Below are 27,181 nucleotides of genomic sequence, written 5' to 3'. Positions count from 1 at the left end.
GGAAACTAAGCAGCAGCTGCCTCTAGCGTCTGCTGCAGCCCCGGCCGGAGACTTCCTGTATTTTCTGCTCTCCCGCCGGCTGCAGCGCATACCGGGAGGGGGGCCCCGAGGTGAGTGAGGGAGGATAGGAGTCGGGCCCCCCACCCGGATAGCTACCCACCCGGCTACCTTACCCACCCACCCGGCTACCTACCCCGCTACCTAACCATCCACCCGGCTACCTACCCGGCTACCTAACCAGGCTACCTACCCACCCACCCGGCTACCTAACCACCCTGCCGGCTATCTACCTGGCTACCTACCCACCCGGCTACCTAACCACCCTGCCGGCTATCTACCTGGCTACCTACCCACCCGGCTACCTACCCACCCGGCTACCTAGCTACCCACCCGGCTACCTAACCACCCTGCCGGCTACCTACCTGGCTACCTACCCACCCGGCTACCTAGCTACCCACCCGGCTACCTGACCACCCTGCCGGCTATCTACCTGGCTACCTACCCACCCGGCTACCTAGCTACCCACCCGGCTACCTAACCACCCTGCCGGCTATCTACCTGGCTACCTACCCACCCGGCTACCTACCCACCCGGCTACCTAGCTACCCACCCGGCTACCTAACCACCCTGCCGGCTACCTACCCACCCGGCTACCTAGCTACCCACCCGGCTACCTAACCACCCTGCCGGCTATCTACCTGGCTACCTACCCACCCGGCTACCTAGCTACCCACCCGGCTACCTAACCACCCTGCCGGCTATCTACCTGGCTACCTACCCACCCGGCTACCTACCCACCCTGCTGGCTACCTACCCACCCGGCTACCTACCCACCCACCCGGCTACCTACCCACCCACCCGGCTACCTACCCACCCGGATACCTACCTACCCACCCGGCTACCTACCCACCCACCCGGCTACCTACCCACCCGGCTACCTAACCACCCTGCCGGCTATCTACCTGGCTACCTACCCACCCGGCTACCTAGCTACCCACCCGGCTACCTAACCACCCTGCCGGCTATCTACCTGGCTACCTACCCACCCGGCTACCTACCCACCCTGCTGGCTACCTACCCACCCGGCTACCTACCCACCCACCCGGCTACCTACCCACCCACCCGGCTACCTACCCACCCGGATACCTACCTACCCACCCGGCTACCTACCCACCCACCCGGCTACCTACCCACCCGGCTACCTAACCACCCTGCCGGCTATCTACCTGGCTACCTACCCACCCGGCTACCTACCCACCCGGCTACCTAGCTACCCACCCGGCTACCTAACCACCCTGCCGGCTATCTACCTGCCTACCTACCCACCCGGCTACCTAACCACCCTGCCGGCTATCTACCTGGCTACCTACCCACCCGGCTACCTACCCACCCACCCGGCTACCTACCCACCCGGATACCTACCTACCCACCCGGCTACCTACCCACCCACCCGGCTACCTACCCACCCGGCTACCTAACCACCCACCCGGCTACCTACACACCCACCCGGCTACCTACCTACCCACCAGGCTACCTACCTACCTACCCACCCGGCTACCTACCAACCCACCAGGCTACCTACCCACCCACCCAGCTACCTAACCACCCACCTACCCACCCACCAGGCTACCTACCCACCCGCCTACCCAGCCACCCACCAGGCTACCCACCCGGCTACCCAGCCACCCACCAGGCTACTTACCCACCCGGCTAAGGGCTACCTACCTACCCACCCGGCTGCCTACCTACCCACCAGGCTACCTATCCACCCAACCACCCATGGGAGCTGCGCGCCGGATGGAGGCTGGGACAGGAGGTCTGCTGCTGCAGGTGAGTAAATGTTTTTTTTTTATTATTTATTTTAGCAGGTGTATGTTCTGGGCAGGTCTGCCACATGATTGCGTGTATGTTCTGGGCAGGTCTGCCACATGATTGCGTGTATGTTCTGGGCAGGTCTGCCACATGATTGCATGTATGTTCTGGGCAAATTTGCTACATGATTGCATGTGTTTTCTGGGCAAATCTGCCGACATGATTGCACGTATTTTCTGGGCATATCTGCCGACATGATTGCAGGTATTTTCTGGGCATATCTGCCGACATGATTGCAGGTATTTTCTGGGCATATCTGCCGACATGATTGCAGGTATTTTCTGGGCATATCTGCCGACATGATTGCACGTATTTTCTGGGCATATCTGCCGACATGATTGCACGTATTTTCTGGGCATATCTGCCGACATGATTGCACGTATTTTCTGGGCATATCTGCCGACATGATTGCACGTATTTTCTGGGCATATCTGCCGACATGATTGCACGTATTTTCTGGGCATATCTGCCGACATGATTGCACGTATTTTCTGGGCATATCTGCCGACATGATTGCACGTATTTTCTGGGCATATCTGCCGACATGATTGCACGTATTTTCTGGGCATATCTGCCGACATGATTGCACGTATTTTCTGGGCATATCTGCCGACATGATTGCACGTATTTTCTGGGCATATCTGCCGACATCATTGCACGTAGCAGGTCAGGGGTTTCTGACAATATTGTCAGAACTGAGAAGATTAAGCTGCATGCTTGTTGCTGGTGTAATTCAGTTTATTACTGCAGCCAAATAGATCAGCAGGGCCGCCAGGCAACTAGTATTGTTTAAAAGGAAATAAATATGGCAGCCTCCATATCACTCTCACCCCGGGATCACTTTAAATTACAGTTAGCTCCGCCCTTATCCGGTCATTGCCACGCCCATTTTTTGCCGCGGCGCTACGCGCCGCAGGTTCTATCCACGCCCATTTTTTGCCTAGCGCGCCGCAGGTTATAGCTGCACCCATTTTTGGGCGCGGCGCAGGTCAGGGGGGCCCACAATTGATATTTTGCACAGGGGCCCACTGCTGCCTGTGTCCGCCAGTGTGTGTGTTCAAGAGAGTGTATTGTAGCTGTGAGTGTAGTGTAGCTGTGTGTCTAGAGAGTGTATTGTAGCTGTGAGTGTAGTGTAGCTGTGTGTCTAGAGAGTGTATTGTAGCTGTGAGTGTAGTGTAGCTGTGTGTCTAGAGAGTGTATTGTAGCTGTGAGTGTAGTGTAGCTGTGTGTCTAGAGAGTGTATTATAGCTGTGAGTGTAGTGTAGCTTTGTGTCTAGAGAGTGTATTATAGCTGTGAGTGTAGTGTAGCTGTGATTGTACTGAGTGTATTGTAGCTGTGAGTGTAGTGTAGCTGTGTGTCTAGAGAGTGTATTGTAGCTGTGAGTGTAGTGTAGCTGTGTGTCTAGAGAGTGTATTATAGCTGTGAGTGTAGTGTAGCTGTGATTGTACTGAGTGTATTGTAGCTGAGAGTGTAGTGTAGCTGTGATTATAGAGTGTAGTATAGCGGTGAGAGTAGAGAATGTAGTGTAGCTGTGATTGTAGTGAAGTTGTGTGATTGTAGAGAGTGTAGTGTAGCTGTGATTCTATAGAGTGTAGTGTAGCTGTGATTGTAGAGAGTGTAGTGTAGCTGTGAGTGTAGTGTAGCTGTGATGTGATTGGTAGGGCAGCAGGGGTTAGTGTAGCTGGGCAGTTTAGATTAGATAGTTTGGCGGAAAAGGTCCATAAGATGCTCCTGCACTATAGACGCACCAGGTTTAGTTTTTTTTTTCCCCCCAGATTTTTGCCCTCTAAACCTGGGTGCGTCTTATAGTCCGGAGCGTCTTATATTCTTAAAAATACGGTAACTGCTTAAAGTTTCAGGACATACTGTAGGTTCTACGTCCTAATTAGTGCTGCAGTAGGTTCATAGGTTCTACGTCCTAATTAGTGCTGCAGTAGGCTTCAGGACATAGAATCTACATCCTGCATTAAAAAATCGCCGCCGCGCACGTTAGCGCTCCAGCGCATGCACGTAATCATGCACACTCGTGCATGTGCGCTTGTGCAAGTTCACGATCCTTTGTTAGAAGTAAATGTTGCTATTGCTAGCAACATTCAATAAAGTTAGGCATAAAAAATGTTATAAAAGTAAAAAAAAAAATATTAAAGTGACATGTCCCAATAAAACAAAGTTGTTTTTTTTTTGTTTTTTGTTTTTAATCCCCACTTAATTTTTAAACCCAACCTAGCCAATTAACCCATTGTTAACCCCTGCAATACCTATACCTGTTTATAAACTTTTAATGACTGCCGCTTGTAGCGATCAGTAGTGTTGGGCGAACAGTGTTCGCCACTGTTCAGGTTCTGCAGAACATCACCCTGTTCGGGTGATGTTCGAGTTCGGCCGAACACCTCATGGTGTTCGGCCTTTTTAGTTCGGGTTCGCCCGAACAGCTCAATGCCCAGTCGAACATGCTGAACAGGGCCCCCCTATGGGGTCGCAGGCATAAGGGGGGAGCATGCCCCGGTCGCGGGGGGGGGGGGTCAGAAATTCCCCCCACCCCCTCCGCTAGCGCTCCCCCCTCTGCCCGCTTCCCCATACAAAAATTTTCCTTAAAGTTCAATAGTACCTTCAGTGGCTGGCCTGGCTGGCACTGTGGTGTGTTGTGAGTGAGGAGGAGGAGGAGTCCGGAGAGTGACGCGTTGAGGCCGGGCAGCGGGCGGTTCAGCGGTAGTACCCTTGTGGTACTTCCGCCCTTTCTCTGACCTCACGTCCTCTACGTGATGACGCATACGAGGGTACGCGTGACGCGTACCCTCGTATGCAGAGGACGTGAGGTCAGAGAAAGGCCAGCCACTGAAGGTACTATTGAACTTTAAGGAAAATTTTTGTATGGGGAAGCGGGCAGAGGGGGGAGCGCTAGCGGAGGGAGTGGGGGGAATTTCCGACCCCCCCCGCGACCGGGGCATGCTCCCCCCCTTATGCCTGCGACCCCATAGGGCCCCCAAAAGCGGGATGTTCGGGGAGTTCGGGGTTCGGGCTGAACATGCCGAACATCTGGCCCATGTTCGGCCTGTTCGGCCCGAACCCGAACATCCAGGTGTTCGCCCAACACTAGCGATCAGATGCGATCGCTAGGGCAAAAGTTTGGGGCCCCAATTCTCTACAGATGAATCACTCTGCCGTTGCCTAGTGATGCATCTATACAGCACTATGGCCTTTGAACTGTCGCCGTAGCGAATGCATCCTATCGCCACAGACGCGCAGGCTGGGGATAATGGTCTGCCATGTGCTCAGCTATTAGTAAAATATGGCATATGGGGTATCATTTTAACCGGGAAGGGCCAAATAATTCATTTTTATGTGTTTTATAACTATGGGACGTGCATAGAGAGCAGTTGTGCACACCATCAAAAGATCAGAGACATGCCAGGCAAAGGGTGACCAGTCCTTAGAACTTCAGTAAAGATAGCCGGCACCGTACAATTGTTGCTGAAATCTTCTATTTATTCAGAGTTGTCATATTGAAACGACGTTTCGGAGCGCAGCTCCTTTATCAAGTAAATGACATCCTGACAAACACATCTATCACCACATCTTTATATATCACGCCTGTAAGAGTCCATCTCAATACATTAAAAAATGAATTGCTTTCAGTACATATATAATATCTGCTTCAGGCCTGGAGTAAAACCACACACAAACGAGTGTCTAATAGTGATTTTACTAACTCATACAGTACGTTACACAGCTTTTATACATTCCATTGCTAGAGCTTACATGACAGCTAAAAATCCAGAATGCAGAGCATTACCAAAACAAAAGATCGCTACTTAGCTTCTTCCAATGTCACGTTGGGAACTCAGCTGTCTTTTCAAGTCCCCTGTCACCACAATGTATATATATCTTGTAGGAAGTTACAGCCGACTACAATACATCTTAATTTATGTATAGAAACTCTGAATATAAAAAATAAATCTATAACAGTCGCCCCCTTTATCATATATATATATATATATATATATATATATATATATATATATATATATATGTGTGTGTGTGTGTGTGATAACAGTCTCATTTATTATTACAATCTCTATCTTAATTATGTGGCAGGTATACCACGCTACAGCATAAACCTAGTAAGGACTGTAATTCCAATATAATATTATTCATCACTATCTGGTGGGTGATAAGAATAACTACAATTTTATGCAATTATAATAATATTCATACATCTCAGTAACAAAATCAGTTCCCGAAAATGACAGAGCATCCACAGAAACAAAAATTGTCACTGAGAGATTAATTCTTTTTAAATCAATTTCCTCATTAATTCTGAAGGGACAAATCAATGCTAAAAGTTACTCATAGAACCTAATACTAAATAAAGGTGTTTATCTACAAGAAATTACCATCGTCTAAAGTGAGGCATCAAAAACATTTTAAACTAGATTAATACACTACACATACATTAAGTACAACAACACACTCAAATTAGCAATGTTCTTCATCTTTAGGTGATGTCAAAATATCAGTTCATCACTTTTCCTCCAAGCTCATAAAACAAAAAGAATAAAACAAAAATAAAATGTCTCTTATCCGCTGATATTCGATAATCAGGTTTATTCATGTTCATAGTCTGATGAAAGAGTATTGTCCATCTGGATGATGATAGAAGATGATGGAAACAACCCACCCTCATAATAAACACAAATATTCTTCTGTCAAGCTCTTGAAATAACAGTGGGAGTCAAGAGCCTGACGTGCAACCTGCGTGGTTGCACTCAGTCCTGTGGGAGGCATTATTGTGGCCTGAGCACCCACAAGGAATCAAACTTGCAACAAAAGCTTCAGGTGAAGAACTTGCAGCCAGGTTGTAGAAAGCAGGGAAAGGTGAACTCACTTCTCATCCCAGATGATAGTCGGGAAAGAGACCTCACCTCACAGCTGTTAGAGGCGGAGTTCCTTCCAAAGGATGACACACGAGAAAGGCAAGATGCAGCCATTACCACCACAGGAGCAGACCAGGGTATGTAGGCTCATCCTCAAAGCAAAGAATCATCCCTCTAAGGCTGCAGCAACCCAGCAGAATGGAATCAAAGCAGACAATCTCCAAGTCTTGCAGGTAAGCAGGTGACATCATAGATGAATCTTCAAGTGGACAGGTCTATCAACAACAACATTTGTACAGGCAAATTAGTAATTGATATATAAGACAAGAGCTCAAAGTTCATCAAATTATATGGGCCAAAGAGGTAGAACAAAAACTCTCAAAACGATATAGAATGAATGTCCATCAAAAAATTTGAGCTTGGAGGGTGTGTGCTTATTGCAAAACTTAATTACCACATGTGTAGTTCTTCAATTATACCAATTATTCATATAGTAATGTGCGTCACTTATGGCATTATAAACAAGTACATTTAAACTAAAATAAGTGTTATTTTTTTAATAACTAAACCAGAAATATTCTAGAACACCCACATATATAATACACTCTCTAAATGTATCTGTCAGTATAAATACCATTTCAAACTAAAACAAATAGAATTTATTTCTCTCATACTTAATCAGCATTTTCTGCTACGTGCAATGTCTTTAAATGGCAATAATTGTAATATTTAACTCTCAGGACTGTTTCACGCCACAAAGAGATTAGCTGACAATAACATGGTGATTTTCCAGTGTTTTTTATGTGAAATAGTGCTGAGGAAAGCAGATATTTCTCATTAAACATATATGATTAAACAAATATCTTACTTATTTGCATCTTCATATTTTCATTTTCATGCAACTTACCGTATATACTCGTATATAAGCCGACCCGAACATAAGCCGACCCTCAACTTTTACCTAAAAAAACAGGGAAAAATGATTGACCCCCATATAAGCCGGGGGTAGGAAATGCTGGATTGGTGCAGGCCGCGTGATCCCCCCAGTGTGTCCCAGTATAGCTAGTATAGTGCCCAGTATGGGTAGGTAGTGCCTCAGTATAGCTAGTATAGTGCCCAGTATGGGTAGGTAGTGCCCCAGTATAGCTAGTAAAGTGCCCAGTATAGCTAGTATAGTGCCCAGTATAGCTAGTATAGTGCCCAGTATAGCTAGTATAGTGCCCAGTCTGGGTAGGTAGTGCCCCAGTATAGCTAGTATAGTGCCCAGTATAGCTAGTATAGTGCCCCAGTATGGGTAGGTAGTGCCCCAGTAGAGCTAGTAAAGTGCACAGTATAGCTAGTATAGTGCCCAGTATAGCTAGTAAAGTGCCCAGTATAGCCAGTATAGTGCCCAGTATAGCCAGTATAGTGCCCAGTATAGCCAGTATAGTGCCCAGTATAGCCAGTAAAGTGCCCAGTATAGCCATATAGTGGCCAGTATAGCCAGTATAGTGCCCAGTATAGCGATCCCCCCCCCCCCCCGCGCGGCCATTACCAGGGGAATCGCTCTCTCCTGCCTCATCACAGCGCTGCTGTGATACACTGATACGCATGATGGAGAGCAGAGCGAGTGGGGCACCCGGATTAGAGGAAGCGGCCGCCGGCTGAACAGGTAATAGCAGCGGCGGCCGCGGAGGGAAGGGGCAGGGGGCCGCGGACCACCACCCACCACCACCCACTACCCAAGACTCGCATACAAGCCGACCCCCCAACTTTTGGCCCCCTTTTTGGGGGTCAAAAATTCGGCTTGTATGCGAGTATATACGGTATATGCAATTTGTATTTTATTATTATAACTCCCTTATTTCACAAACTTAAAACCCTATCTTTAAAATCATTATCTAGCCTTGCTTAATAACTTCCTTATCACTTCCACAACACAAATTTCATAAAAAGCAAACTGCACATTTACACCTTTCAGGATTTGTGTCTGGATTTTAGGATATTTCCATAAAACCTCTCACCTCCTATCTTATTATATTGCAACATACATATTCTGCCTACAGTATGTCTCATGGAATAAGAAATCAAATCAATGGTTTTTAGCTTAATGACAGCATTTAGTTTATATTAAAAATATTTGCATCCCCCTAAACTCATTGGCACACAGACATGTCATATGAACATTCAATATCCTTGTGTCAATAGTTTTGGACTTTCTTCCATGCTTCTAATGAAGGTAAACATGTGCTCAGACTGATAAAAAGACTTACAGTAATAAACGTAACTAACCACCCCATCGCCCTTTTTTTTTTTTTTTTTTTTTTTTTTTTTTTAAGAAAGCAGTAGAAAGATTTGAGATCTCCTGTCAGGTCACGGACTGTCGAAGCTTCCAATTACCCCTAATTACCAGGGCTTCCAATCCAGCATAGTAAGAAGGATATGGGAATGCCTGGAATTTTTCACAGCAGAGACACAAACAGCAATAATAACCTTGAGAAGATTCCAACTATTCCTAATCTATTGAAAGCCAACAAAATACAGCTTTGTCATTAAACCACACTAATACTATATAATGGCAGAACTTAGTGACTGTTGTACAGAATCCGTTGATCAACTGATGCCGCAAGAAAACATTATCAGGATGGTTGATCAGAAACTCCTATTCCAGCAGTCCTTGCAGCACAGACTTTTTGATCTGCAAACTTTATTTATTTATATTTTATCGCAAGCATTGATGACATAGGTAAACCAGCACTAGTGGTGCGAAGTAGCAACCTGCACCCAAACAAAACATTATGACAAGTATCTCCCAGCACACACATTGGCGTCAATTCACCAGAGAGGATTTACCAAGAGAAAAAAGGTAGGTAGTTTATCTCATGAGGTATTTTAACACTCTGGAGTCAATTCACCAGTGTGAGAGGACAGAGAGAAAAGTGTTCGATAGCAGGGGATAATGGAGAGATATGCATGAGGAAAGTGTGAGAAAGCAGAGAGTTAGGTTATCGGTATTAATGATTTACATGGGATACTTTTCCTCTCTGTAAGCTTGAAAGTGAATAATTGTGGGTAGGAGGCGGAGTTTTACCACTACGTGACCAGAGTATTCCCGCCTTTTACTGCCGGATCATATCACGAGTGAGTCTGAACTTCTTCACCACCTCTGTCTCAGTAAAATTATCAAGAACTGTTCTCACACGAAAAATACAAGGGGCGATTAAACAGACCCTCCTCCTGCGCCTTCGTCTCCTCATTGCGATCCGCTTGTGGCTGCGGATACGCTTGGGTAATGTATTTCAATGGGCTGGTGCACACCAGAGCGGGAGGCGTTTTGCAGAAACGCATACTCCCAGGCTGCTGCAGATTTTGGATTGCAGAGGCGTTTCTGCCTCAATGTTAAGTATAGGAAAAACGCAAACCGCTCTGAAAAACGGCACTTCAGAGCGGTTTGGCAGGCGGTTTTTGTTACAGTAGCTGTTCAGTAACAGCTTTACTGTAACAATATATGAAATCTACTACACCAAAAACGCTTCACAAAACCGCAAAATGCTAGCTGAAACGCTACAGAAAAATAAGAAAAAGCGTTTCAAAATCTGCTAGCATTTTGCGGATCTGCTAGTGGTTTTTGGTGTGCTCCAGGCCTAACAGAGTAAGCTCAAAAGGCTCCATCTTCCACAGCAGCAGCTGCTGTGTGAAAACCACGATATCTCCAGGTTCATTCAGGGGATAAAGAGATGAAAAAAATAACGAATGGCCACACCCCTTTCTTCCCTGGTGAATTGTGATTTGGAGAAAAACTAACTACTAACTATCACTTATTTATCTCACACTTATCTCACATTTATCTCTTGCATTTCTCTCTGTCGATATTTTACCCTATACTTCTGGAGAATTGGTATTTGGAGATATCACAGGAGGTAAATTACCTCCCAAGAGATAATTAGGTTGGTAACCTCTGGTGAATTGACGCCAATATGTATCACCGAGATTCTCAACATGAGGTACTGCTGATGGTGCCAGGGGTAACCAAGGCTTGATATAGTTAACGAAAAATAAAAAATGTATTGTTTTATAAAATATTAAATCTTATTTAACCAACACCAAACTAGTATGTCAGCTAAATTAAAAGCAATAGTAAATGTTTGAAAATTGTTTAGAATCAATTATGTACCACAATTTAATATTTATTTGTCAAGGGGTACATACCAATAAAATGTTGAGAAACACTGGTCTACCAGACCCTCTGTAATGGACAGTAGCCATCAGCTCCTAACTGAGAGTTAATATGTCTCAGACTGGAACCGAAGGTAGTCTACAGCTCCCCAGGGTCTATAAATAGCATACCTGTCACAGGAGCCCTCAGTGGCTGACCGCACTTAGCCTTCTAAACGGTGCCAGCGCACAGATCGTGCGAACTCTGGTCGCAGTCAATGCGCAGGAACCGTTAAGAATTAGCCGCAGACAACTCAGAAGGGAGCCTGTGAGACACGGGTGATTACAACGTCACCTACTGGTTCAGAGTAAACTGCCACCACCGCGGTTACTATGGGACCGTGGGGCCCACTAACTGACTGACTAATCCTGCGAATAAAACGGTTAAACACACGATATTCTGTCTAGCCAACAACAAACAAACAGTAGCGTATCTTCAGAGACCCGGGATCATTTCTGTGTGTGCTGATAAGCAGGGTAGCGGAAAGTGAATGACTTGGAGAAAGTCGTTTATTCACGCAATATAAATAATTAATATATACAGACAATTATGAAAATCAACAATTATGAAAACAGCAATAGCCAGTATGAAAAATAAAAGAAGGGAGAAAAATACTTAGTTCTGGAAAGATGTCCTTATTGTGGGAAGAATCATAAAGTCCTTGGTTTCAAAGTCCAGAGTTCAGAGTTCAGACCAGGTGGATGCCAGCATATCCTCAAGCTGGCATCTGATGAGTGCAAGATGGTTCAGTGTGGAGGACCCTGAGTTTTTGTCCTCAGCCATTCTTATGCCCCTGCTTCAGTAGGAGGGAGTGAGGGCGGGGAGCTATACACCTCCTTCAAAGATGAGATGAGCCCTCCTCTTGTACTGGGGCTAGAAATCATATCTACCCATATATGGGCTCTATCTCACAGAACCGTACAGGTCAGGGCAGATTTACTAATATTTCCAGATCTGCCTCGATGTACCCAGCAGTCTGATACCAAACATGAGGGGTGGGACCCCTGTGGTACCATTAGGGCACTGTTGGACTGCCTAACGGGCAGTCTTTACCTCAGAAGGTTCTGAAATGTGCTCAGAACCAACGCCAGGCAGGGCCCTACCTGCTCTGTTAGTTTGGAGGGTCTGCCAGCCTGGCAACACAGAAAATATGATACATATAGCAATTTATGGAATATGAGAGACCCCTGGGATTTATACCAGGTCATTCCCAGGCAAAGGTTCTTTGAAGTTGGCAGCAGCAAGCCACATGTCGGCTCCCTGCTGGGAAAAGGAGTCGGAGTGTCTGAGTTCCCTCACTCTAAATTTGGTTCTGTCATGGTGTTTGTCACCTTATACCTGATGGATGGGCCATCAGCACAGCTTGAAGCCAGGGACTCTCTGGGCCCAGGCTCATTAGCATATCAAAAGAGCCATCCTGCAGTTAAGGTGATGCTATTCCTCTGCTAAGAAGGGACTGCAGACCTCCTACACAATAAATCCAGATTGTACCGATTTGAAGCGCAATCGACGCAGGAATCGAGTGCGATCGTTCTTTTCTTCACGGGCGGTTCCAGGACGCGCCTGCGTCCCCGCAATCGTCCGTGACAGCCCCCCCCCCTTGTCCGTGGCTTAGCCACTCATCCGCAAGATGTGTGGCGGCGCCGCTAACCTGGCTGACGGGCCTCGAGTTGCCGGTACGGCGGGAAAACCTATTGGAGCCTGTGGCTCGGTTCCCCTGGACCGGTCGCGGTCGGCTACCCTCAGGGTTGACCCAACATGGACCGTTCTGGACAGGGCGTTTGCGCCACTGCAGTCGGACGTGGTGTCTGCCGGGACTGCGGACAACGGGCAGTGGGTTGGTTAGGTCAACAGCCAGCCCACGCAGGGTTCCCCTGCTGAGTGGCTGTGGACCTAAGGGAACCCCGCGGGAATCCCTGGACCTTCCCAGCTCCTGACAGACGGCACATGCCCCGCAGTAGTTGGCTACATCCCTGTTCATCCGGGGCCAATAAAACTGTTTCCGAATACCGGCGAGTGTCTTGCGGACACCCGAGTGCCCGGTCAGAGGATTACCATGTGCGGATTTCAGCACATGTCCCCTGAACGCACTCGGGACCACAAGCCATTTGGTATTCGCGTGGGATCTACCTGTAGGGGGCTGTACAGACTCACTGTACAGTCTCCCACCTTCCCAGTACACCTTGAAAGCGGCCCCGTCTGCGAGGGGCTCAGCGGCTTGCTTCCTGAGCACCTCCAGGCTTGGGTCACTTTGTAGTGCGGCCGAGAATACGGCGCTGTCAGTTTCAGCCAACTGGCTCATGTCACACGAGGCCAGCGGCTGAAAGGTCTCATCCCTGCGGTCAGAGGAGGGGGAGGAGGCCGGAACCCCCTCCACCTGTTCTGAGCTCGGGTTCTGAGCAGTGCCGCTGCGCGGTATTGCTAGCACAGGTACACTGTCAGAATGGCACAGACGGACATTACTCAGATCATCATTGCATGCAGTAATGACATTGACAGGTATAGACATTTTTTCATTACAGACAGGTTGTACAGGAGACTCAGGTACAGTTACAGCATCATCACAACAGACAGTCTGTACCTCAAACTCAGGTGCCTTTGAAGCAGGCACTATTGAACCTGGTACCCTTGAACTGGGCACATTCAACCCACCTCCCCCTGGTGCTCCCCCAAGTGTATAAAGTACCTGGTGGTGGGTGGAGAGTCCGTCTCCTTCCGTGAGCGACAAGGCGGTCGTGGCAGGTTCATAGTAGGACACAAGTTTGCCCAAATCAGTCCCTAGCAACACAGGGACTGGGAGATCCTTCATAACCCCAACAACCCTTTCGTGGACCCCTCCCACTCCCCAATCCAGCTTCACTCTGGCGTGGGCTATGTGGAAAAGGGTGCCCTCTACTCCAGTAAGGGCAAGGGATCGGCTGGAGCTGATGCTCTCCTTTGGCACAAGATGTGAGTGAACTAACGTGATGTCAGCTCCGGTGTCTCGAAATCCGGTGACAACTTTGCCGTTCACTCTAACAAGTTGCTGCTGGTCGGTTCGGTCGCGGATTTCCTGTCCGCGTGCAAACAGGACAAAATCCGATGATCCAGGCTGTGGTTCGCTGGCGGGTTGCCTCTGCTGTGGGTGAGGTGCAGGTGATGCAGATGATCCAGGTGCTGGTGGTGTCTGTCTCCGCTCCGGACAGTCGAATTTCATGTGTCCGGGCTGGCGGCAGTAGTGACAGGTGACCTCTCCAGGCGCTGCGGGCCTGGGTGCAGCAGCTGCGCTGGGTGGCCTCTGTGGCGGACGGCTCACAGGGGCAGGAGGGTCTGCCGAGGTATTGGGCTGACCTCCTCTCCAGCTGGATGGGACAGTTCTGCGTGTATCAGCCACCCGGGTAGTTGCAAAAGTCTCAGCAAGGTCTGCAGCGACAGTTGCTGAAGTCGGCTTGCGTTCTAACACAAATTGTCGTACATCAGCAGGGCAAATGTTCAGAAATTGCTCGAGGACTATCAAGTCCTCCAGGACGCCATAAGACCCTTTGGTGAGGCCTAGAGTCCACTGACGGAGTGTGGTGAGCAAGCTGCTGACCACATCTCGGTACGAATCAGAAGACTTTTTCTGCCAGGCCCTGAACTTTTTGCGATAGGCTTCTGGCGTCAGCTGGTACTTAGTAATGATAGCGTCTTTTATAGCAGCATAATCATTATCCTTCTCCGCAGGCAATTCTGCGAAGGCATCAAGCGCTTTGTAGCGCAGCAAAGGTGTCAGATGTCTGGCCCACTGGTCTTGGGACAGACGATACTGACGGCATGCTTTTTCAAAAGACCGCAAAAACAAGTCAATGTCTGTGTCTTTTTCAATATTAGCAAACTTAAATTTTGCACTTACGGGTGCTGCAGCTCCTTCAGCAGGGAGGCTGGGCGGTGAACTCCGGCTGGCCTGTTGAACCTTTGCCATGTCGAGCTCATGCTGTCGTCTCTCCCGCGCCTCTGCAGATTGGCGCTCCCGTTCTCGCTCAGCGGCATCCCTCTCTGCGTGGCGTTCAGCAGCAGCAGCAGCAGCAGCAGCAGCTTGCCGCTCCCGTTCCTCTCGTGCTTCCATGTACTGCATGTACTTTTCCAGGTCAGTCTCCATCAGCTTTTGTAATGCCTGCTGCATTACCGGGTCAGCACCCATGGACAGTCCAGTACTGGCCAGTTCCGGGCGAGTAATGTCAGAAACTCTGGGATTGGGGTCCATACTGACAGTCTCTGGCGTAACTGTTGCAACAGGGCCCGCAGGATGCTCAACCTCTGTACGCCTAAGATCTTCAGCCTCTGGTTCCCCTTGATTGTCAGATGGGCTGGTATCCACCTCAGCGGACACTCCCGGCTCCCGCAGTTGCTGGGTATCCCATCTGGACAAGTCGGCTATCAGGTCCCGTTTTGTCTTGCGGAGGATGCCAATGCCCCTCTCTTCGCAAAGATTTTCCAGGTCTGCTAGGCACATGTTCTGGTAGTTCCCGGACATTTCCATGCCAAATAAAATAAAACTTTGGGGAAGGGGTACTGGCTACACAGTCTCTCTGTATATATAAAAAATATATTGCCTTCCAGCTACACCAACGAATTAGTTCGTTTCTCGATAGCGCTAGCGCTATCGCAGATACTTTCAGCACAACACAGATCCAACCGCTGCCTAACACTGTCACAGGAGCCCTCAGTGGCTGACCGCACTTAGCCTTCTAAACGGTGCCAGCGCACAGATCGTGCGAACTCTGGTCGCAGTCAATGCGCAGGAACCGTTAAGAATTAGCCGCAGACAACTCAGAAGGGAGCCTGTGAGACACGGGTGATTACAACGTCACCTACTGGTTCAGAGTAAACTGCCACCACCGCGGTTACTATGGGACCGTGGGGCCCACTAACTGACTGACTAATCCTGCGAATAAAACGGTTAAACACACGATATTCTGTCTAGCCAACAACAAACAAACAGTAGCGTATCTTCAGAGACCCGGGATCATTTCTGTGTGTGCTGATAAGCAGGGTAGCGGAAAGTGAATGACTTGGAGAAAGTCGTTTATTCACGCAATATAAATAATTAATATATACAGACAATTATGAAAATCAACAATTATGAAAACAGCAATAGCCAGTATGAAAAATAAAAGAAGGGAGAAAAATACTTAGTTCTGGAAAGATGTCCTTATTGTGGGAAGAATCATAAAGTCCTTGGTTTCAAAGTCCAGAGTTCAGAGTTCAGACCAGGTGGATGCCAGCATATCCTCAAGCTGGCATCTGATGAGTGCAAGATGGTTCAGTGTGGAGGACCCTGAGTTTTTGTCCTCAGCCATTCTTATGCCCCTGCTTCAGTAGGAGGGAGTGAGGGCGGGGAGCTATACACCTCCTTCAAAGATGAGATGAGCCCTCCTCTTGTACTGGGGCTAGAAATCATATCTACCCATATATGGGCTCTATCTCACAGAACCGTACAGGTCAGGGCAGATTTACTAATATTTCCAGATCTGCCTCGATGTACCCAGCAGTCTGATACCAAACATGAGGGGTGGGACCCCTGTGGTACCATTAGGGCACTGTTGGACTGCCTAACGGGCAGTCTTTACCTCAGAAGGTTCTGAAATGTGCTCAGAACCAACGCCAGGCAGGGCCCTACCTGCTCTGTTAGTTTGGAGGGTCTGCCAGCCTGGCAACACAGAAAATATGATACATATAGCAATTTATGGAATATGAGAGACCCCTGGGATTTATACCAGGTCATTCCCAGGCAAAGGTTCTTTGAAGTTGGCAGCAGCAAGCCACATGTCGGCTCCCTGCTGGGAAAAGGAGTCGGAGTGTCTGAGTTCCCTCACTCTAAATTTGGTTCTGTCATGGTGTTTGTCACCTTATACCTGATGGATGGGCCATCAGCACAGCTTGAAGCCAGGGACTCTCTGGGCCCAGGCTCATTAGCATATCAAAAGAGCCATCCTGCAGTTAAGGTGATGCTATTCCTCTGCTAAGAAGGGACTGCAGACCTCCTACACAATAAATCCAGATTGTACCGATTTGAAGCGCAATCGACGCAGGAATCGAGTGCGATCGTTCTTTTCTTCACGGGCGGTTCCAGGACGCGCCTGCGTCCCCGCAATCGTCCGTGACAATACCAATTAACCCTTCCTTAAAGCAGGAGGAAATGGAGTTATTGTCCCACTAAACCAGAGGTGCCCACACTTTTTCGACTTGTGAGCTACTTTAAACTTATAATAATCTACCAATGTACCAGTTGAGGAACACAATTGTATATACAGAATAGAAAAGGTAACGACGTCCACTATTACCCAGTTCGTACCCCTGCACTAGACTGCGAACTCACCCTTAGAATGTCACTTATCACACAGGCTAGAGAAAATATCAAGGGAACTTCGAGCAGACTTTTGAGATGTGTACTACAAGTGCAGATCAGGGAATAAGTGTAACAAACAGCATCACAATTCCACAAAAGATAGACAGACATATACATGGACAGAAAGAGGAGCAAAAGAAGTTGGCTTATAGTCAGCATAATGTCCCCAACACAAGCTCCATGAATCAGAATGAATGGGAGGAACAGGAAATAAAATCTTACTTGGCGGCCGCATTTCCATCCCAAAACTTGCTGATCCAGGGAGAGAGCTGAGACAGCTGAGTGTGTCATAAAACCACTTCTGATCAAAATGTTAATAAAGCTACAAACAGGAGTCACAGCACAAAAAATAAAACACAGATCAGAGAGGAAAAACATACATGTATAGCACCTGGCATCATCCAAGCAAAGTCAGTGGAGCCCATGCAGTTTTTATTTTTTTTTAACTAAATTGCAGGTAATTAATATTACTGTTGATGCAATGTAAACCAATCACCCTTGTTGTAAAATAAAATAAAATAAAACTGTATTGGAAATCATCAAAAAAGATATTATTAGAGCAGGGTATATTTAAAAAAAAATTATCTATGAGAGAGGGGTCACTTTTTAGGCATTCCCATTTCAACAACACAAATGGATAAAAAAAATGTTTTTAACCTGCTCATTGCTGTCCTGCGCTGGGAACCATAAACACCAGTCATCCATTAGAATAATAAAATGTATGGCTATTATCAATGTATATATGTGTTTCTGTTTAACAAGAAAGGTATAGATTTCTGTCAGGACTTACAAATGGGAAACATAGATTACCAGTTTATGACATATACTGTTTATACTGTCCGATATTCTAATACCGACTCATATTTGATCTATCTATCCATTCCGGGCTTATTTCCAGTGTCCCATTATCATGTCCTGAGGAAACAATACAGTATTGTAAGGGGAAATGTCCCCAAGAAATATGAACAAAAACAGATATATGTCTATTCATTCATCTGACAACATGCATAAACTGATAGGTGTAACATTGCCACCTATTCTAGAACGACATTGTCTTACAAACCACAACCACAGTTTTTTATTTTAAAACTTCACAGCATAAACAAACCAGACAAACATAGTGGCCACAACAACCATAGTATACACCCACACAACATACAGCATACAGATACTACAATAGTCAGTACACTAAAACCATAATACATATATGCTTTCTCATATCCTTTACAGGGATATGGGAATTACATATCCAAACCTAGTAGGCCCAAAATAAAATTGTGAACATACTGAAAATATATAATTTTAAATGGGAAAGCAGATATGATACTCAATACCAATATAAAAGTTGACATTATGTGCAATTAATACATTTCATGAAATAAAACATTGACCTTTACTCCCTAATATATATACAAAACAATATTTGTAAAATAGCAAACAATAAAACACATACTAACTACTTACTTATCCTGTAAAAGAAAATGATGCTTAGATAACAAAATTTACTTAATGCTATGTGCAGATAAAATATATATACACAAAGAGTGGAATTCTACTCAAATCTCAGGGCTATTTGAAAGCATTTAAAGCACAAAAAAAACTACAACAAAAAATACCTTAAAATATAGGTACGCTAAAGAAAATGGCATTGTATGCAGCTGGTAAACAGTTTGTCTAAAAATAGACACAAGCAGAAAGAGAACCCTTTTGTAAGCTATTAACTAAAGAGAGAAGTGACAACTGGTCAACAGCCATATGAAGTGAAAAAAAAAGACTTTAAGGGCCATATGCAATTCCCCTTTTCACCTGAGATTTCTCCTAGGTGATAATTTTAAACTTGGCAATAAAATTTCTTTTAAAGAGGAGCTGTTAGGTATAGGGTCTCAGAGAAAATAAACACATATATCAGTAGCTAAAGATTGGCTGTACTTACATTACATATGCATTTCACTGTCCACGTTTGGATTTCACAGAATTTGTATATAGTATATGCAGAGATAGATGCTCCTGACAGCTCATGGCAGGCTCCATGTTTGTGAAGCCAAATGTGTCGTCATGTCCTGCCTGCTTCTGATCACAGATGCACTCGTTCTTGAACAACACGGTGTGCAGTGAATATTAATGAGCCATGTGGCTAGGAACAATAGCTGACTCCTGCAGTGTAGTCTGCCCGAGATTTATCAGTGTTATCACGCTGGACTGATTAGAAGCTCCTGTACCGTCTCATTAGCAGCCGAGGGGAGGGCCCCAGAATGCTTTGCAGTTTAGCTGCGGCTTGCGTCTTTATGGGTCTATAACAGAGGTTAAGATAAGCACACATCAAAGGTAACTGAAATGTTTATCTTCACTAATGGCTTTTGAGCTTCCTTCTAAACTGTTTAACACAGGAGAATAGAGGTTTAAATTAGCTTCTGCAGCCTGACAGTTACTCTTTAAGCCACCAGCAAGCAAGAAAATACTCAAAATAATTTTAATAGTACTTTCTCACCTACTTTTTGATACTTTTTAAGTTGAAAAATGCTGGAAAGTTATTTTAAATTGAAGATGAAAAATTATCTCCTAGGAGAAAACTCAGGTGAAAAAGGGAATTGCATATGGCCCTAAGTGTGTAAACTCTAGAAAACAATAAACATAGCAGCTTGTCAAGTATATACTACGTGCAATGCTTTCCAACACAGATGAAATCAGAGTAGAATCTCAGTTCAAACAAAGAAAAAAAAATGTTGCTCACAGATAAAAACCTGTCAATTTTCACATGCTCAATATAACAGGCAGGTGAGAGCACACATGCAATCAACACAATAGTGAAAGAAAACACATGTTTGCACAGTCACATATTACAAAGTGTTAATAGTGGAAAGAAAAAGCATTAGTAATTAAGAAGCAAGAACAAAATTTAACAAAATATCATATATGTCCTTTAAAGCATTTCCTACATATGTCTCCCAGAGACGCTTGGCACAATATATATATACAGGATCTTCTCAAAAAATTAGCATATTGTGATAAAGTTCATTATTTTTTGTAATGTACTGATAAATATTAGACTTCCATATATTTTAGATTCAAATACACACAACTGAAGTAGTTCAAGCCTTTTATTGTTTTAATATTGATGATTTTGACATACAGCTCATGAAAACCCAAAATTCCTGTCTCAAAAAATTAGCATATTTTATCCGACCAATAAAAGAAAAGTGTTTTTAAAACAAAAAAAGTCAACCTTCAAATAATTATGTTCAGTTATGCACTCAATACTTGGTCGGGAATCCTTTTGCAGAAATGACTGCTTCAATGTGGCGTGGCATGGAGGCAATCAGCCTGTGGCACTGATCAGGTATTATGGAGGCCCAGGATGCTTCGATAGCGGCCTTAAGCTCATCCAGAGTGTTGGGTCTTGCGTCTCTCAACTTTCTCTTCACGATATCCCACAGATTCTCTATGGGGTTCAGCTCGGGAGAGTTGGCAGGCCAATTGAGCACAGTAATACCATGGTCAGTAAACCATTTACCAGTGGTTTTGACACTATGAGCAGGTGCCAGGTCGTGCTGAAAAATGAAATCTTCATCTCCATCAAGCTTTTCAGCAGATGGAAGCATGAACCCACGTTTGAACCAGTAACAGCGGCAGAAGTGCCTGACCTGGGCTACAGAGAAGCAGCACTGGACTGTTGCTCAGTGGTCCAAAGTACTTTTTCGGATGAAAGCAACTTTTTCATGTCATTCGGAAATCAAGGTGCCAGAGTCTGGAGGAAGACTGGGGAGAGGGAAATGTCAAAATGCCTGAAGGCCAGTGTCAAGTACCCACAGTCAGTGATGGTCTGGGGTGCCATGTCAGCTGCTGGTGTTGGTCCACTGTGTTTTATCAAGGGCAGGGTCAATGCAGCTAGCTATCAGCTATCAGGTGATTTTGGAGCACTTCATGCTTCCATCTGCTGAAAAGCTTTATGGAGATGAACATTTCATTTTGCAGCATGACCTGGCACCTGCTCACAGTGCCAAAACCACTGGTAAATGATTTACTGACCACGGTATTACTGTGCTCAATTGGCCTGCCAACTCTCCTGACCTGAACCCCATAGAGAATCTGTGGGATATTGTGAAGAGAAAGTTGAGAGACACGACCCAACACTCTGGATGAGCTTAAGGCCGCTATCGAAGCATCCTGGACACCTGATCAGTGCCACAGGCTGATTGCCTCCATGCCACGCCACATTGAAGCAGTCATTTCTGCAAAAGGATTCCCGACCAAGTATTGAGTGCATAACTGAACATAATTATTTGAAGGTTGACTTTTTTGTTTTAAAAACACTTTTCTTTTATTGGTTGGATGAAATATGCTAATTTTTTGAGATAGGAAATTTGGGTTTTCATGAGCTGTATGCCAAAATCATCAATATTAAAACAATAAAAGGCTTGAACTACTTCAGTTGTGTGTATTTGAATCTAAAATATATGAAAGTCTAATGTTTATCAGTACAATACAAAAAATAATGAACTTTATAATGAACTTTATCACAATATGCAAATTTTTTGAGAAGATCCTGTATATATCCATTACTGGGTGCTACCAAAGCCAGCTACCATATGTCTCCTAGAGACGCCTAGGCATAAAAATATATATTTTCCACAGGGTGCCCATTCAGCACACCTTCTTACAATCTCCTCACTGGGTGCTCTCACAGCACACCTCAAATTTAGGGTTCTTTACTAAAGACACGGGGAGCTATGTGGGGGACACTGATGTGGGCAGTCAGAAAAGATTTTCTAATTACCCATAATCAGGTCTTTTCTACTTAGATTTCCCTTCTTAGCGCACACTTCTGACACCAAGAAATGTAAGAGTCTATCTCAATACATTCAAAAATGAATTGCTTTCAGTACATATATAATATCTGCTTCAGGCCTGGAGTAAAACCACACACAAACGAGTGTCTAATAGTGATTTTACTAACTCATACAGTACGTTACACAGCTTTTATACATTCCATTGCTAGAGCTTACATGACAGCTAAAAATACAGAACACAGAGCATTACCAAAACAAAAGATCACTACTCCGCTTTTTCCAATGTCACGTTGGGAACTCAGCTGTCTTTTCAAGTCCCCTGTCACCACAATGTATATATATCTTGTAGGAAGTTACAGCCGACTACAATACATCTTAATTTATGTATAGAAACTCTGAACATAAAAAATAAATCTATAACAACGCCTACCCTGATTACACAGCCAATAGCAATGCTGAATTCAAACATACCAATCACCGCTCTTACTGCAGAGCGGACTAGATGGGGAACTTCTTACCAGGAAGAGAGAGCCAATAGCAAGGACGCCTACAGCCCATGTGACCAGACCTGTGGATATACGGGAAACGTGGGCGCATCATCACATGGAGAGTGCCCTTCCTCCACCCATCAGCGTCACTGTAACACCCACAGGTCGGTGGACCTGATGGGAAACAGGACTCCTATACGTCATCACTGGTATACACCAGTGAGACTATGTCCAGTACGCAGATGCGCATCTTACAGACCTGCCGCTTGCCAGCCCCGCCCATCACCCTCCAACGTCACCCGTTGCCATGACGGTCGGAACAAACAGCTCGCAGTGTAAACACTAGCCAGTCATGACAATACGGGCGGCTAGAGGAGTTGGCGAGGCAGCACAGCCAGAGGGAATCAGCGAGGACCGGCAGTTGAAATACACATTCCAGCACTACACCAATGTCCATCCGCCGTCGCGGCCAGTCAGAAATGAGACACCTGTCTGGAGAAAAGTGTAAGGTGGAAACACTGGGTATAGGTGACAAGCGGACGTGGGACATGTCATGTTAAAATTAGGAAGAGTTCATACTGAAAACATTTGTATTTTCTGCATTTACGCCTAATTTTTCTTTGCTGTCTGTACAGCTTATACATATTGTTAATCTTTATTATTTTCCAGGAGACATTCGAGACAATACAGCATTCAATACACCGGTAAAGGTAGAAGAAGGTAAGTTAAGTTACCTTACTGTAACTTAAAAATTGTAAGCTTGTGTTTCCCCTGAAACTGCATGCCTGTACTGTTATTTTGCAAGGAACTATCACTTCTTTACGAACAGATCCTGTTAGAGAACTAGTGACCCCCATGCTAACCTAGAAATAAAAAAACCACATATATAAGTAAATAAATACTAGTTCTACTTATATAACAGATGTATTGCACTGTCCAGATTATGATTCATGTGAATTTTATAAAAGAAAAGCAGAGAATCTAGACAGTTTCCATCTTGGTTACCTTTGACCTCCTGACATAATTTCCTCCCTCACTTTTTTTTCTCCTCTTGATAATTGTGTATTCATTACCCGCTCTCCTCCCAGAGTCTTTAGACACTCCCACTTAGGTCTATACTAGGAAGTGCACTGTCTTATGTCATTAGAAGGAGGGGGAAATAAAGGGAAGAGGAAGAATATATTATAGATAAAAAGACCCCCCCAGCATGCAACTGTTTGGCAATGGCAATTAAAGGGCCAGTGCTCCTAAGGTATGTCATAACTCCAAACCATAACAGCAGAACATTTTTGAAAGTTTTACATGCAGGATTAGCATCTTTATCACTTAATACACTCAGACCAGTTGCCGTTGAAATTTGATTTTTATGGTGACAATCCCGCTTTAAGCTAATAACTAAGGAATCAAGCTGTAATAATGTAAGTGATGGATGGGAAAGTGAGGGATTGCAATGAAAATAGCAATGTGCTCCATCTATGCCTGTTAGACTTAAGATAGTGGCGAGAAGTGAAGCAAACCGGCAGTATGTAATGATCGCGAGCAGGGAAGAGCTTCAAATTGAATCCAAATTGATTTCTTGTAGCTTCCTACTTGAAATCACTTGGATTTGAAAGGTTAATTAGAGCACCTGAGGGGGCGGATGGGGGAGAGTTTACTTACCCATGCTGCCGCCTGATTTAATGAGCTTCAATTGTGTGCAACGTTGCATTCCATGTCGCGTCATGTGATTACCACGCTTCCACCTTCCTGGTTTAAGGATGTGATGTGGGACACAATTGTAGCTCATTTAAGCAGACGGAATCATGGGTAAGTTAACCCACCGATTTCAGGTGCTCTAATTAACATTTCGAATCCGAGTGATTTAGTGTAGGAAGGTACTCAAAATCAATTCGGATTCAATTCCTCCCTGATGGCGAGCCTTTAAAGGGAAACTTAAGTAGAAAAATCAGTTGAACTTACCTGGGTCTTCTTGCAGCCCCCTGAAGTCATCCTGTGCCTGCGCCGTCCTTTTGACGGCACGGGCACAGGATGACTGCAGGGGGCTGCAAGGAGACCCAGGTAAGTTAACCCAGGTTAAGACTTTTTTTTAGGCTTTAGGCCAGAAACCCACTAGGAGCGCTTTTCTGAGCACTTTGCGATTTGAAAACTCTTGCTAATGTAATGCTATGGGTGTGATCCCACTAGAGTGATGTGATTTTATAAAAATCCCCGAGAGCATCGCATTAGCAAGAGCTTTTTCAGATCACTAGCGATTAGAAATCACTCCTAGTGGGTTTCTAGCCTAAGAGTACCTTTAAAGTAAACCTGAGAAGTAGAAATATATACCTGGGGGTTCCTCCAGCCCCCTTCAGGCTAATCGGGTTGCAGTGGCAAAATCTTTCTGCGCCTGCACAGAATGCTCCCAGCCACAGAGTGCGATGGGGAGCATGCAGCTGGACTGCGCCTGCACCGACTGGACTGCGCCTGCACCAACTGGACTGCGCCTGCACCGACTGGACTGCGCCTGCACCGACTGGACTGCACCGACTGGCCCCGGATAGTGAAGGTAACAGGGCAACTACCAGGCGATCTAGGCGGTGGAGGAGTAGGACAATAAGGGACTGCTTAGCCAGAAGGGGGCTGGAGGAAGCCCAAGGTGTGTATAATTGTTTCCAACTTCTTCATCTCAGGGGGCAGAGCCCTATGTCAAACAGGAGGCCATGTATTTCACTAAACATGGCAGATGCATGACATAGACAGATGTAATGATGAAGGCAAACAAAAAGGTGGCGCCATTTTTATAACACACTAGCTGATGACCCGGCGTTGCCCGGATATGGATTTGGCTGGTGTTGGCTCCGCCCACTTCTAACAATAACACACGATTACTCAATGACCAAGTTTGCGAGCTTTGTCATCAATAATTTGTATACTCCCATAGAAATTAAATAAATCAGATTGGCAGTTTGTGACTCCACCCCTCTCCATCCTTTGGACCCCAGTCACCCAATGACCAACTATAGCAGGTTCTGAGGCATCTGCTATTAAAGTGAACCGAGCACCTTTTTAGCACTCAGGACATTTCTATAGCACATGAAAAATGCATGCCAACAATCTGTTTCATTATTAAAATAAACTTTTATTTTACCTTGTATTTTACAATCAAAGTAGTTTTAATAGCCTTTTTCAGCAGCCTGACCGTCCGCATAGATCTCAGGAAGCTAATTGTTTTATTGAGCTAATTACCCAGAAGAAAACAATACCTTTTCAACAACAACGGGGGTGGGTAATTAGGACTGTTTCTTCAAAAACATTGTGTGTTTCAAACAGTCCTAATTGCCCACCCCTTTTGTTGATGAAAAGGTATTGTTTACTTCTGGGTAATTAGCTCAATAAAACAATTCGCTTCCTGAGATTTCTGCGGACGGTCAGGCTGCTGAAACAGGCTATTAAAACTACTTTGATTGTAAAATACAAGGTAAAATAAAAGTTTATTTTAATAATGAAACAGATTGTTGGCATGCATTTTTCATGTGCTATAGAATAAATGTTAAAAGAAATGCTAAAAAGGTGCTCGATTCACTTTAACAGTGTAAAAATGGCAGCAGTTTAAATACTCCCCTTGAAAATCAACAGGTGAATTTTGATTGGCTATTAAAGGCACCACCCACTCCCCTGAATATTAATCTCAGTCACCCAGTGACCATCTGGGCAAAGTTTGAGAACCCTACCATTAACAGTGTAAGAAGGCCTGCAGTTTATATTTTCCCAGGTAAATTTGTTTTTGGCTTTGCCCACTTTTTGTAACCTGGACACACAGTCACTCAATGACCAAGTATGTGAGCTTTCAGGTCCTTTGCATCAATAAAACAAATCTGATTGGCTGTTTGTGGCTCCTCCCCTTTTATGAATTTGAACACCAGTGACTCAATGACCAACTGTACCTTGTTTGAGGTTTGTGCCATAAACAGTGCAAGAATGGCAGTAATTTTAATATTCCCCTTGAAAATCAACAGGTGAATAGTTGATTGACTTTTTAGGCTCCACCCACTTTTCTGAATATTAATCCCAGTCACCCAATAACCAACTGTGCAAAGTTTGAGAACCCTGCCATTAACAATGAAGAAGGGCTGCAGTTTATATTTTCCCAGGGAAATTTGTTCTTGACTCCACCCAGTTTTTGTAACCTTGACACACAGTCACTAAGTGACCAAGTTTGTGAGCTTTCAAGTTCCTGGCATCAAAATTGTGTGAATGGAAGCAGTTTATCCAGCAAATAAATCTGATTGGCCCTTTAGTGAATTTGAACCCCAGTCACTTAATGACCGACTGTAGCAGGTCTGAGGCAGTTTCAATAATCCCCTTGAAAATCAATAGCTGAATTTTGATTGGCTGCTGTAGGCTCCACCTACTTTTCTGAATATTAATCCCAGTCACCCAGTGACCAACTGTGTCAAGTTTGAGAACCCTGCCATTAACAGTGTAAGAATGGCTGCAGTTTACATTTTCCCATGTAAAAAGTTATTGTTTTTGGCTGTTTCTAATCTTGACATACAGTCACTCAATGACCAGGTTTATGAGCTTTGTGGTCCTTGGCATCAATAAGTTGCATTTTTCC

The 27,181-nt window shown here is 45.2% G+C and overlaps 1 protein-coding gene across 4 annotated transcripts in view; it reads left to right on the top strand.

Annotated features, from left to right (window-relative positions):
- LOC137524204 (uncharacterized) overlaps positions 1 to 27,181 on the top strand; it is a 624,050-nt gene that overhangs the window by 531,405 nt on the left and 65,464 nt on the right. For all 4 annotated transcript variants that reach the window (XM_068243802.1, XM_068243801.1, XM_068243800.1 and 1 more), the window contains one exon: positions 23,254 to 23,304. In XM_068243802.1, coding sequence (XP_068099903.1) covers positions 23,254 to 23,304 — 51 coding nt within the window. The remainder of the gene's footprint in view (positions 1 to 23,253; positions 23,305 to 27,181) is intronic.

The sequence above is a fragment of the Hyperolius riggenbachi genome, chromosome 7 (assembly GCF_040937935.1).
Source record: "Hyperolius riggenbachi isolate aHypRig1 chromosome 7, aHypRig1.pri, whole genome shotgun sequence".
Lineage (NCBI taxonomy): Eukaryota > Metazoa > Chordata > Amphibia > Anura > Hyperoliidae > Hyperolius > Hyperolius riggenbachi.
This window is presented reverse-complemented; position numbering and strand designations above follow the sequence as displayed.